General features: G+C 17.3%; 4 protein-coding genes across 4 annotated transcripts; 3 read left to right on the forward strand and 1 right to left on the reverse strand.

Annotated features, from left to right (window-relative positions):
• Positions 1–118: 118 nt before the first annotated feature.
• On the reverse strand, positions 119–610 carry PGAL8A_00076400 (conserved Plasmodium protein, unknown function; the record flags this gene model as incomplete). The annotated part of the gene is made up of 1 exon (XM_028670022.1): positions 119–610. One exon carries the CDS (start codon positions 608–610, stop codon positions 119–121), a length of 492 nt encoding a protein of 163 aa, XP_028525880.1.
• Positions 611–2,753: 2,143 nt separating this feature from the next.
• PGAL8A_00076500 (sugar transporter, putative) lies at positions 2,754–5,174 on the forward strand (the record flags this gene model as incomplete). Its single annotated transcript, XM_028670033.1, has 6 exons — positions 2,754–2,940; positions 3,079–3,228; positions 3,315–3,467; positions 3,597–3,772; positions 3,925–4,836; positions 5,061–5,174. The coding sequence occupies 6 exons, from the start codon at positions 2,754–2,756 to the stop codon at positions 5,172–5,174; spliced, it is 1,692 nt and encodes a 563-aa protein (XP_028525881.1).
• Positions 5,175–6,195: 1,021 nt separating this feature from the next.
• PGAL8A_00076600 (apicoplast TIC22 precursor, putative) lies at positions 6,196–7,224 on the forward strand (the record flags this gene model as incomplete). The annotated part of the gene is made up of 2 exons (XM_028670044.1): positions 6,196–6,930; positions 7,123–7,224. The coding sequence occupies 2 exons, from the start codon at positions 6,196–6,198 to the stop codon at positions 7,222–7,224; spliced, it is 837 nt and encodes a 278-aa protein (XP_028525882.1).
• A 1,806-nt stretch (positions 7,225–9,030) lies between these two features.
• On the forward strand, positions 9,031–14,369 carry PGAL8A_00076700 (conserved Plasmodium protein, unknown function; the record flags this gene model as incomplete). Its single annotated transcript, XM_028670055.1, has 9 exons — positions 9,031–11,332; positions 11,417–11,479; positions 11,632–12,027; positions 12,156–12,208; positions 12,309–12,815; positions 12,922–13,110; positions 13,301–13,666; positions 13,774–13,872; positions 13,956–14,369. The coding sequence occupies 9 exons, from the start codon at positions 9,031–9,033 to the stop codon at positions 14,367–14,369; spliced, it is 4,389 nt and encodes a 1,462-aa protein (XP_028525883.1).
• Positions 14,370–15,193: the final 824 nt, after the last annotated feature.

Here is a 15,193-nt window from a genome sequence, read left to right on the forward strand (position 1 = left end):
TAAAAAAAAAAAAAAAAAAAAAAAAAAAAAAGTGAATTTAAAAAATGCTAAATAAATTGAAATCACATATATATAAAAAAACAATTAATATAAAAATAGAAAAAAATATATTTATGCCTTACTTGCATTTTTTATCTAATGCCCAATTTCTCAAGTTTTTGTAAGTTGTTGCACCACAGATGTTGTAATGAGTTTTTAAATTATAATAATATGGTAAACCACCACATAAATTATTATGATCTAGTTGTTGTAATAATTCAAAATTATAAGAATTTTCATACATTTCTAATTTTAAAAATTTAATATTTTCTTCTTCTTTTAATTTTGTTAATAGCTTTTCCATGCTATTGCAGTATTCGCAGTCTTCACTATGAAAACATAAAAGATGTGGTAACTTCTTTTCTTTAAAATGAATAAAAGAATAATTATTCTTCCGAAAATATCTACTTGATATATTATTATTCTTTATTGAAATAAGAAAATTTTTACTTATTCTTTGAGGGATATTATTATGGAGACTAAAATTTTGTCTAGATAAGCTTTCAACCACATTATAATTTATAAAATAGTACAAAGTGAAAAATATATTAAAAAACTTTATAACAAACATTAAAACAAATTTTAAAATATAATGCTTATCAATTTTTATTATAGTATAATGTTTTTAATTAAAAAGGAAAAAAAAAAAATTATTAAGACATATTTTTTTTTTTGCTTTTGTTTTTAATTTTTATATAATATAAAAATATTTGTATAATTATTTTTGTTTTAAAAACATTAGTAAATTTATTTTAAATATATTAATAATTATTTTACTTATTTTCTTAAATAAATTTTAGAGTAAAATAAATCATACTTTTTTTTATATTTATTTTAAAATTTTTAAAAAATAATAAAGTTAAAAGTAAATATTGGTATTTATTTTTTGTATATTAAGAAGGATACAAAAAAAAAAAAAAAAAAAAAAATTAAATAAGAACTATTTTATTTTTGAAATGTTTTTTGTTGAAATATTATAAATAAAAAGATTTTTTTTTTTTTTATTTCAAAAAATAAATATAGAGTCCATAATCTATATTTTGTTATTTTTTAATTTTAAAAAACTTTACTATTAATTTATAATTTAACTATTCTTTTTTTTTTTAAATATTTATATTAAATTTCTTTTAGTTTAAATTTTTATTATGATTTCTTTTATATAGGCTTTTTGAAAATATGAGTGAAAATTTTTAAGATAAGAAATAAATATTATATTCTTATAGATATTTTAAAATTACTAAATGTAAAATAAAAAAAAAAGAAAAATTTTTTAAAATACGTAATATATTTATCCATATTTTTTATATTTTACGTCTGAATAATATTTTAAGGAAAAATCATAAAACTGTTTTGTTAAAAGTTCTTCACTTACTGATTATTCACATTTATAAAATAGAAAATTGTTTTCAATCCTTAATTTCTTTGTTTTTTCTTTTTCTGTTTCTTTTTAAAATAAAAAAAAAAAAAAAAAAAAAACCACAAAATAAATTAAAGAAATACGTTAATGAATACAAGTTAAATATGTGTTTAATATGTTACCTATTATACTTCATCTATATAAATATGTATATAGTATATAATTTCGTAAGTAGGTAAATGAAAAAATACATTTTTTAAAGAGTAAAAATTAGTCTTTAGAGTTTTTTTAAAAAATCTTAAACAACAAAAACAATAATGTGTGCAATGTTCTAGAAAGAAGAAAAAAAAAAAACTACTTTTTAGATATGTTCTTTTTTTCAGTTAAAAAAATAAGAATATATTTGTGTATCTCCTAAGATATGTTCATTATTTAAATACAAGACAAAATAAAAATTTATTTCTAAAAAGTACTAGTAATAACACAAGCCCATTTTAAAAAAAATTTTCTACAATAAAAGAAAGGCAAAAAAAAAAAAAAAAAAATATTTAAAGAATTTTTCTTTTTATTTTTAGAATGACTACAATGCATTTATCTATTTGACAACTTTTGAACTTTAAGTTATAAAGATATATATATATATATATATATATATATATATATATGAAAAAAAAAAAAAAAAATGAATAATTTATACAAAAATAGCATCTTATGGTGTTCATGTATAAAAATGTAAAAAAGTCTTTTTTTATAAATATTAAAATAGATATTAATTTAGACATTTTGATAATTTTTATACTTTATTTATTTATTTTTTTTTTTTTTTAATATTAGATTTTTATTGATTTTTATCTTTTGTAGCTATTTTATGAATGTTTTACTTTAGAAATAATTATTAAAGAAATATTATACCTATATATATTATAAATTGTTTTTATAAATATTACATATAATTATTATATATAATTTATATAATGAAATAACATATTTTAACTACTTAAGACTGTTAGCACATTTAATTATTAAATTAAAAAAATTAATCTCAATTTTAATCTTATTGTAAAATATTTTATTTTTCTAATTATATATATTTTTGCGTTAATATTATTCTGCTTATTTATATTAGACAATAAAAAAATTATTCATTTATTTATATGATTCATTTAAACTGATTATATATATATATATATATATATATAACTGATTTGCTTAAATAATATATATATATTTTTTTGCAATTCTTTCAATAATATACACTTAAATAAGAGTAAAATAGATAAAATTGATAAGAATATAATATAAATAATTAAATAAAGATTAAAACCAGCACTAAGAAGAAATAAGAGAATATAAAAAAATGATAAACCATAATATTGAAAATGTAGAAAATTATTTTAATAAAAATGTGAATGAGGATAGTTCTGAAATAATAAATGATAAAAATAGTTATAATTTTAATGAAAAAAAAAATATAAATGAAAAGGAAATTTATAATGCTTCGGAAAAACTTTTATCAAATAATTCTCCACCAAGCTACTCAACATGTATAGTATTAAGATTTTTAAAAATTAAACATATATAATATGCAAGTGTAATATATATAATTATAATATGTATGTAAATTTAATTTTATATGATGATTAATTTATGTTTTAAAAAATAATTAACTACATTAGATTCAGACTATGAAGATTTTAAAAATATAAGAAAAAGAAAAAAATTGAAATGGGCTACTATATTTAGTTTTGCTTGTCCTATGATTGGAGTAGGTGGAATGAATTTAATATCAACTACATATGCCTCTTTTTTTTATACAGATATTATAGGTCTTAGTGCTAGTATGATAAAAAAAAAAAATAAAAACTAAAATAATTTACAAAAAAGATATATAAATATATATATATCTTTTTTTTAAAAGAAACTGTTGGAAATGTTCATTTAACTTTAATGTTTACATATGCTTTTAGCGAACCTATATTTGGTTGCATTAGTGATATATCTAAAGGAAATATTTTTAAAACATACGGGAAAAGAAAACCTTTTTTATTAGTTTCCTCTATTTTTCAAGCAAGTACTTTTTAATTAATATAAAATTATAATTCTCTATATTTCATATTTTTGTATTTCATAATTTATGTGTTTTTTAAATTTTTTTTTTTTTTTCTATGCATTTTTCTCATTATTTTTTTTCTCTTATTAGTTTCTTTTTTTTTATTACTAAACCCTCCTATAAAAATAAATTCAATAGGAAACTTAAAATTATGGTCATATATTTTGTCTATAATTTTTGGTATGTCTTGGGGGTGTAGTGAAGTAGCTCATCATTCATTGGCTTCTCAATTAACCTATGATTATGATGAGAGATCAAAATTACAAGTAATAATAAAATTTTGAATAAAGATTCTTTTTTAACTTTTAATATAAAAAGCAAAATATTTTTTAAGAAAATACCATGATATATATATATATATATATAATTATTCTACAATAAAAAATAATAATTGTATATATAATTTTTTTAAAAAAAGTTGTTAACATCAGCTGTATCAGTTATTGGATCAACATCATGCGGTTTACTGAATGGTATTTTAGGTTCCTTTTTAGATGACAATATAAAAAATGTGAAAAAGCAAATGTTCATAATAACACTAATTTATAGTATATTATATTTAATAGGCATATTTATAACATTAGTAGTATTAAAAGATAATGGATCATCAAAAGAACTATGGAATTCGGATATGCTAGATAGAAATAATTCTTTTAAAAATAATTATAAAATAATAAAAAATATGTTTAAAAATAAGCCTTTCAAATTACTCCTTACAGCTTACTCATTCACTTTATTGTCTGGTGCAGTGTCTCCAATGTTATTACCATATTTTTGCAGATATGTAATTGAATCTACTTTTTTAATAAATTGGTCTCCCTTATTTTTTACAACTTCAGCTATCATAGGGATCCCTTTTTGGATATGTATGAGCAAAATATTTTCGTTTAACAATAAGAAATGGAAATATATTTTATCTTCAGGATTATTATGCTTTTCATTAACTACTTGTTCTTTTGTTGTTAAGAAAAATGAAGAAAAATTATTTCTTTTTTTTTGTATTATTGGAGGATTATCAGTTGGGTCATTTTTTTCTACACCTGAAGCTATGAAAGCTGATGTTATTGATTATGATGAATTTTTGAATGGTATAAGAAATGATGCTAAATATTCAGGTTTTTTTATGTGTTTTGCAAATCTAATTGCTGGAATTGGTTTAAAATTTTCTTTATATTATATAAATCTATTCGGTTACGATAATTCAAAAAATGCTGCAAATGAAAAATTAACATGGGCTATCAGATCTGCGTTTGCTGGTTTTATATCTATCACATTTTTAATAATTTGTTTTACTATGTTTTTTTACCCAATTGACAGAAACTTGCATGAGGTATTGAAAATTTTTTAACATATATTTATAAATTAAATTATACATATGAATAATATTTATAAAATTCGTGTATTTTTTTTTTTTTTTTTTTTTTTTTTTTTTAATGTCTAAATAATTACACATTTATTTATATAAATCATTTAAAAATATTAAATTATTTAAATGATTAAACAAATAAACCCATAAATAAATAAGTATATATATATATAATATATATTTTATAGAAAATTTTAGAAGGTACAAAGTTAAGGAAAAACGGACAATGTGTTGAAGATCCATTGAATCCAGGAAAAATATTATTACCGTTTTCCAAAATAGATAACCATAATTTTACTTAAATTTATTGAATGTTTTTTTTTTTTTTTTTTTACTTTTTTATTTTACTAATTTTTGTATCTCTTATTTTTCGAACACATATTTTGTTAATTTATCATTGGTATCTATCTTAATAAAAAAGTCTAACATTTTTTTTCATAGAATTATAAATTTTTTTTTCTTTACTAAACTATTTATTTTTATATAACTTTTATTTAAAAGCATAATTCATTTTTTATGTATTCTTTTCTTTCTTTTTAGATATGTTGTATAATTATAAATTCTATATGCGTTTATATTTCATAAAAACTTTTTATATATAACTTTTATAAAATTTTGAGTACATGTATTTATTCTTTATTAGAAAAAACAGATAGGTGTGAAATTCATACTAAAAGAACCTTTAAAAAAACAGTGGACTTTAAATAAAAAAAAAAAAAATAAAAATAATCATATACATTTAGTAAAAAAAATAATTTCAAATAATAAACTAAATATATATAAGAGTATTAATAAAACTAGAACACTTTGATTGTTTATATATATATATATATCTGTAAATACTGTTATCTGAAAAAGGCAGTGTATGATATTAAGTAAAAAAAAGTACGAGAAAAATATAATGTTCACAATATTTATTTGATCGATGCTTTTTTTTTATAATTTTACTTTTTATAAATAATAAAAAAAACAAAATGTTAATCAGTTGAAGATAAAAATAGGCATATTATATAAAATTGATAATTATTAAAATGACAAAATTTTTAATAGAAAAAATTCAAGTTTAGAATAAAAAAAAAAAAAAAAAAAAATATATAAAATTAAAATTAGCTAAATTAAAGATGTGATTTAACAAATATTCATAGGATAACTTAAATGTAAAAACACTTCTACGTAATGAAAATATAATATTCATAAAATATAACTTTTTTTTAAATTACAATTAATTTTTAAATCCATACATTATGATTTGAAAAAAAGTTAAAAAATATATATATAAGATTAAAAATATTATAAACAATAGGAAATAACCTATATTATAAAATGTGTTTTTTTTTTTTTTTATGTATATATTTATTAAATACTGTAAAAGCATTAAAATCAACTAATCATCCTAAAAAATGTCTTAATATTTTAGTTTCAAATGAAGATATATACAAAAAGAAACTTCTTCGACGTAACTTGAGTTTGTTTAGAAATGGAATAAATTTTTATTTTTGGAAAAAAAAGTATCATGAAAGATCTATTGAAGAAAAATTAAATGTTATACCAGTTTATATTTTAACAAATTATAATAATTCACCATACATATTTCAAGAAAATGATAAACAAGTTTGTTACTTGTTTTTATGTCCACATGATGCAGAAAGTATGTTGAATGAAATCACAAAAAATAATAGTATAAAAAATATTAGCAATATAAAGATTCATAGTATTAGTATGGAAAAGGCATATAATTTAATAAAAGAATTTTTGCTTTTAAAAACAATGGAAAAGAAAAATGAAGATATAAAAAAAAATAATATATATTGGAAATTAATTCCATCGAAAAAACAAATTCAAAATGCATTAATTTTTTTGTCTTTTAAAAAAAAAAGCGACTTAATATTTCCAGTTTTTTATGTAGAAGGATTATATATACATCGTGACTCAAAAAATATTATACCATTATTTTTTGACTTAGAAGATTTGAAAAAAACTATTGAAGAAAAATTTGAAAAATCTTCCTTAAAAAATTATAAAATTAAAGTACTCAATTTTGTTGATTTAATTTTTTCGGTAAATAGAAGAATTAAATAAAATTAATATATATACATATATATATATATATATACATATCAAAACTAGTAAACAAAATTGTTTGTTTAAAAATATATAGGGTTTAATTTATATACTTTTATTATATATTTTATTAAAAATTGTTTTTTTTTTTTTTTATCAATACTTTTGTTTTGTTCCTTAATAATGTAGTTTAGAATAGTCACACTTAAATACAACTTATTATTTATATATTTATTACCTTCATTTACATTTTATACTCTTTCTATTACATATATTTTATTTTATCATTGAATTCTTTTATATATTCCATTATTTACATAGCATAAAAAATAAATATATATTAAAAAATGTCTAAATTTTTTTTTTTTTTTTTTTTTTTTTGTCAGAACAATCATAAATATTATGGCTTTATACCAAGTTTTAAAAGTTTAGAATATTTAGATCAATTAAAAAAAATTGGAATAAGGAAAACATATTTTTAATATATAGATATTTTTTAAAACTATTTTATTTACAATTCTTTTTATTAAAACTTTATAAGTTTCTAATTTTTATTAATATGAATTTTTTTTTTTAGTTTTTAGAATATTGCTATTTTTTTTTTTTTTTTTTTATTATTACATTCTTTTTGAATACTTTGCATCATTTTTTTTTTTTTTAATTTGTTCTAATAAATAATATTAATAAATTTTTAATTGATAATTCTCCTCACAAACAATTAAAAATTATAATAACAATGATAAAATAATTATAAAATAATTATAAAAATTTATTCTAATAAAATACCTTTAATATGAAATTATTTTAATATTTCACTTAATGAAAATTTGTATATTTGTATAAAATAAAAATAAACGCACTTTCGAATAACCAATAAATATATTAATAAAGAAACATATTACCCATGATATTAAGTAGAAATTATTTAAGAAAAAATTAAATAATTTGAACAATATATTTTTTTTATTTAATAATTTATTTATATATATTCTTTAGGAATATATTTCTAAAATTTAAAGTGTCCAATGAACAAAAATACGCTGACAATAATCTATTGCACACACACATAAAAAAAAAAAAAAATATTTATATATATATTTATATACGTATAATAATAATAATAATAAAAATTTAGCGCATAATAAAAAAAAAAAATAAAATTAAATATATAAATAATATATTCTCATATTTCTCATTTATATAATGATTATTTATTAAAAGATTTGATATAATATTAACAAGTTATTTTTTTTTTTTTTTTCGAAATATTATTTTTTACATTTTAATTTTTGTAAATTTTTTTTTAATGAAAATACATTTATTATACTTCAAAATCTTTAAAATAATTTTTAACAGAATCTCAGTGGAAAAATAAAAATAAAAAAATTTCCATTAATTTATATTTATATATATAATTTAGATAAAAAAAAAAAAAAATATATATATATATATATATCTATATATATATATATATATACATATATAAATATATATATATATATATAAATATACATATATATATATTATATAAATATATATATAAATATTTATTGAAGATATTAAATTTTTTTTTAAGATTTTATAGATAAAAAAAGTTGACATTTTAAATTATGCTATTATGTCTTGTTATATCAAAATGAAACTAATGTTTTTGATAAACAAATGATACAAAAAAAAAAAAAAAAAATAAATAAATAAAAAAAAAAAAAAATATAAATACATAAAATACATAAATGTTATAAATATATAATTATACATACAAATATACATATATATACTTTTCTTTAAAATGTAAATGAAATTTTAAATTTTAAAAATTTCTGTATTTCATAATTTTTTATAAAATTCTTTCATTTGTTTAACCGTTTTTGTTTAGTGATACATTATTTAAAAAAAATATACAGAAATGTATATATGTATATATATATGTGCTTTTATTAAATGACATAAGTTTAATAATTTTTTAAAAAGAAAAAATTATATACAGATAATACTTTAATATTCAAAATATATATATATATATATATATATATATATATATATATATATGTATGTATATATATATATGTTTTCTTTTTTAATGAAAAACATATCACTATGCCTAATTATAATAGAAATCATTTTTCAAATATTGAAAGTAAAGATGTAAATGACATTTTAAATATAAAAAAAAGTAGAGCAGAAAAAATTTTTTCCTTTAAGGACACCATTGAGCATAACTCTAATATTAATGAAAATTTTCCTAATAATGGAAACAGAAGAAAAGAAATAACTAATGAAATAATGTATAATTATAAAAATAATAAAGATATAAACAATAAGGATATAGAAAAAGAAAATATGGTAAAAAATAAATTATATAATAATACAGATATGAAAAAAAAAATATATTATGATAAATTAAACATTAACAATAATAGTGAACAAGATTATATGAAACCAAAGAATTCTAAGATTAATGAAAATTTAAATAAAAATTACTTGGAGAGAAAGTTTTTTGATGATAGTATAGCAAAAGATAGATCTAAATTTAGAAGATTAGAACAGTTTAATGAAGAAAATAACCTAAATTCTAATTGCACTTATAATGATGCAAATATTAATAATAACAACAATAATAATATACAAAGAAATTATAATGATTACAAAACACTTTCAAATAAAGAGATGATAATAAAAAATAAAAAATCAAGTAATATTGAGTGTTTTTCAAATAATCAGAAACAAAATTATGAGTGTAGTAGAAACAATAATGATAATTACGATAATTTCAATCAAAAAAGTATACTATTTCAAAAAAATAGTGATTATAACTATGTAAGTAATGAAAATAATATGAATTTAAATTTTTCTAAGATAAACAGAAATCAAAAAAAATTTTTACAAACAGAATTAAGTGATTCTATGATACCATTACCATCTCCTTATATACAAAGAGATATGAGCTATCATAGAAATATGAATGAAGTAAATAATAATAATATTAATAAGGAAATTTTTAAAAAAGACACTCAAAAAGAGGATTTAAATGATGAAGATTTTTGTGAAAATAGTAATATTACTGATAATAGAATAACTAATGTGAATAATGAATATCAAAGAAACAAAAATATTCAAAAAGGTATAATAAATGTAGGATCTTCATTTATACCGAAAGATAAAAATGTTATGCTACCTTCAAAAAAAGTTGGAAACCTTAATAAATATAATGAAGATCTCAATGAAGAAAGAATAAACAACAACAATTTATTAATGTACCATAATTCTAATATAAGAGATAAATATCAAAACTATTCTTCCTTAAAAAAAGAATCCAATCTTCTTCCGAATCAAAATTTAGTAGACAAAGATGGAAATAGAAAAAAAGAATATCATAACTTGTCATTAAGTACAATTGATTCTAACTACTCTAATCAAAATAATTATGAAAAGAAGTTTGCTCCAAATTTTTTAGATTCCAATTTAAATTCAAGAAAAGATAACAATATAGAAGGTAATTCAAAAAATAATATGGAATATATGGAAGAAAAAAAAATGCCTATAAATGATATCAAACAAGAGAATAAATATATGGGAACTAATAATGGTGCTATCGATCAAAACTTAGATAACAAAACTGCTTCAAGAGAGTTTACGTATTCATCAGAATATGAATATAATTTAAAAAAAAGCAATAAAAAACCTTCCTTTAAAAAAGATAATATACAAAGTGTTAATAATAATGTAATGGATAAACAAAGATTTTTAGATAAAGGAGAAAATGATCCTATTACAAAAAATTATGAATATAAGAAAATCGAAAATGGAAAGTCATCTCCTGAATTTGGGAATGATAACATTAATAATATCGTTTATGATAATAGAACTGAAAATATAATGAATGAAAATAAAATATCTAAGGGAAATATAATAGATAATTCAAGAGATTATAAAAGTAATATAAATCAATATAGTTCACCTAAATATGACGATAAACAATTAAGAAAACAAACAAAAAATACAGAAAACATGGAGATAAATTATTTAAATAAAAATGTTATGAATTATGGTAAAATAAATGAAGAAGAGTACAATAGATATGATTCTTCAGATTCTTATGATAATAATACATTATATGAAAACATGAATGATGAATTACAAATGGAACAGGGATATTTAAGAAATGATCAAAATTATTATAACAAAAAAGTTAACTATAAATATTTGAATGAAAGGAATATTAAAAGACCTTGCAATGATATCATAATAAATTCAACAAAAGAAAATTATAAAAATAATCAGAATGTTCATGCTTTTAAAAATTATTCATCTGAATGTTATCAAAATATTGATAATACATCTGATAGAAAATCTTATGACGATTATAGAAATGATATGTATATAAATTCACAGTATTCAGGTATTTACTCTTAGAAATAATAATAATTCCTATACTTAAATATAAATATATATATATATATATAAATTTAATGTTTTTATTTAGATATGGAAAAACATGAGGATATGAGAAATTATCCAAATAATTATTTGTATGATTCTCAAAATGGTAACTTTTTAAAACGAATATATATTTTCGAAAATAAAATATACATATATATATATAAAGCTTAAAAAAAAAAAAAAAAATAGATTTATGTTTATATTTTTTATAATTTCATTATTTCTTTCAATTTTTTTTTTTTTTTTATATATATATAGAAAAAGGTTCATTGACAATAATTAGACTCCCAGCTGAAAATAAGAAACAAGTAAAAAAAAAAAAAAAAAAAAAAGTAGATTATGATAAATCATTAGTTGATATGTATAGTACAGCAATTCCTCTAAATGAAAAAGTTGATCCTTATGCATTAAAAGCTTTATCGAAAAATAAGAATTTAGATAAAAAAATATATGCATTAATACCTAAATCAGTAGTAGAAGTAGCTGAATATGATGATATTACACATGTCACTTTACAGTCTCCATCCCCTCTTTTTGTTAATCCAAATATGAGTGTAAAACAACATATAATAACCACTAATTATCATCAAAAAAATGATGAAATTCCAAATATAGCATCATGTGTTGTTCCTATATCTGATGAATCGTTAAAAGGTATAAGAAAGAATTTCTTAAAAATAACATTTTAATTATATGAAATGTATAAATCGTAATATTTGTTCTATTATACTTTTTATTTTATTTTATTTATTTATTTTTTTTTTTTTTTTTTTTTTTTGAAGAATCTCTAGAGAAATCAAAGGAATCATTAAACGGAGCAGAAAATGATAAAAACGTAACATTGCACATTTAATTTATATATATATATATTATTTTTTTTTTTTTTTTTTTGAGATTTGATTTATTAAATATATTTATATATTCCATTATTGTAGCTTAAATCAATTATCAGAGGAACTTCATTAAGAAATAAAAGTGGTTCATCTTTAAGTGTAAAATTTAAATTATCAAACAGTGAATATGATAATAAGTCAATAATTAAAAATGAAGATAAAAAAAATACAATATCACAAAATGAAGATAACACAGATAAAAATAAAGAATTAAACAAAAAAATAGAAGATCATATATTATCACAAGAATTAAAAAATTTGAAAATTGATAAAAACGTTACGGAAAAAAGAAGAGCATCTATATTTGATGAATCCAAAATAAAATCAAAAAATGAGAAAAAAAAAGATTCAAATAAAAAAATTGTTTTAGACTCAAGTAAAGTTAAAAAAGCAACTGAAATTAAATTAAAAAAAATTCAACATGTTACTGGTTTATTAGAAAAATATGACATACCTAATCCTTTTGAAAAATATTATATGGAACCATTAGATTATTCACAATTAGTTGGACAAAATAATAATGCAAAACTTTTAAGTTTAGCTCATACAGTAATTATAAAATAGCAATAAAAAAAATTAATAATTTAATAAATAAATAAATAATTTAATAAATAAATAATTATTTTGCATATATCAAAAAAATGTTTTATTATAGGTTTCAAATAATTACTATAAATTCATTACAAAAAGTATGGAAAGAGCTGAAATAAAAGAAGTTTTTAATGAGAAAAGAAAAAAAATGATTTTAAAATTAATTGCATTACTAGGAAATCAAATAAATTCGGAAATAAAAAAAAAATTTTCAGAGGCAAATGCTTTAGCTCCTTCGAAAGATGATGAATTAGTAAAAAAAAAAAAAAAAAAAAAAAAAAATTAATAAAATATTTATAATAAATTAATTATTAGATTAACATAAATTAAAAAAAAAAAAAAGACATATATATATTTTGAATTGATTATTACATTTAAAAGATATAATACAAATAATTAAAATATATAAACATATATATATATATATATATTTTTTATTGTAGAAAAGAGAAGAAACTATAAAATCTAAAATGAGTACAAAGGAAAAAGAAATAAAAATAGAAGAACATAATATAATATGTAAATATTGGGAAAAACAAAGTGAATGTATGAATTTATTAATAAAAGAATGGAACAAAATTTGTGAAATTTTAGAATCAATTAATATAGATCCTAATAATATGATTAATTCACTTATATCATTATACGGAGAAAAAACAGTAAATGAATTTCACTTAAGTTTTGATGAAATAAAAAAAGCAAATATTGAATTAGATGTAAATATAGATGATGTAATTATACCAAATATTGGAGAGACGGCAGAAAATAAATTTGATCCTTCTAATATGACAATAATGAATATAATTCAAGTAAAATAAAAAATAAATAAAGTAAAACTATTGTAACTTAAATATATATTTATGTTATTAAACTTTTTTTTTTTTTTTTTTTTTTTTTTTTTTTCCATTTATTAAAGGATATAAAGTGGGATATGGATATAGAATATTCTTTAAATCAAATAAGAGAAGAATGGAAAGATGAAAATAGACAAAAGAAAAAATTAATACAAAAAAAAGTAATAAAAAAAAAAAAATTTATATTAATATATATATTAGAATATAAAAACATAACATTTTAATTATTTTTATTTTTTCACAGATTATTGAAGGAATAAAACATAGAATTGGATTATTAGATTATTTAAATAAAGTAGAAGTAAATTTAAATTCATTTGCTAAGCTTATTGAAGGAAGAATGATATCAAATGATGATGTAAAAAATCAATTAAGATCAATGCAAGATTTGAATGAAAATGTAATGTTTTCAAAACTTTTTGAAAAATTAAAATCTAATAAAATGGATATCAATGCTGAATCATTTAAAACACCCACTTCCTTTTTTGTTTCACATCATTTACCACTGACATTATGTTCACTAAGTGAAAATTCAAACATAGATGAAATAAAAAATGAAGAAGAAAATAAAAGTAGTAAAGATAAAGAAAATAATAGTAAAAATGATGATAAAAATAATATTATAATAAACCAGAGTGATAATGAACAGAAAAACTAAATAAGGGATTTTGTTTTCATATTTAAATTTTTATACACAAAATTAAGACATTTAAAATGTTCTCATTCTTATTATATTTTTAATTGTAATAATGGTCATCAGAATTATTTCATGAATATTTCTTATTTATTAAAAAAAAAAAAAAAAAGAAAAAGTAAAGAAAAAAAAAAAGATAAAATCAGGTACACTAATTAGAAAAAAAAATAAAATTAGCATATAAGTGTATACCTTTTTTTTTTCATTTTGTTTATATGGAAAAGGAAACTCATTTATTTACATAAATAATTTTATAATTAAAATTTTCCATAATTTTATACGGCTCTTATGTTTTTTGTTTTCATTTTGTGATATATTTTATTCTTACATATATATATATATATACTTTTGTATGCTTGTATTTTTTGTACTTTTTATCCTGTATATTTTTAAAATTTTGCACATTTCTGCATTTATATTTCTTTTTTTTTTTCCATAATTTTTAATTTGCAATTTTTCGTAATTTCATCGTGTCACATTATATATATTTTATATTTTTTTTTCCTTTTTTTTTTTTTTTTTTTTTTTTTTTTTTAAAAATACTTTATGTATTTATTACTCTTTTTATAAATATAAAGATATGATTTAATACCAAAAAAAAAAAAAAAAAAAAAAAAAAAAAAGGAAAAAAAAATATAAAATATATATAATGTGACACGATGAAATTACGAAAAATTGCAAATTAAAAATTATGGAAAAAAAAAAAGAAATATAAATGCAGAAATGTGCAAAATTTTAAAAATATACAGGATAAAAAGTACAAAAAATACAAGCATACAAAAGTATAT

This window comes from Plasmodium gallinaceum (assembly GCF_900005855.1).
Source record: "Plasmodium gallinaceum strain 8A genome assembly, contig: PGAL8A_v1_53, whole genome shotgun sequence".
NCBI classification, from domain to species: domain Eukaryota; phylum Apicomplexa; class Aconoidasida; order Haemosporida; family Plasmodiidae; genus Plasmodium; species Plasmodium gallinaceum.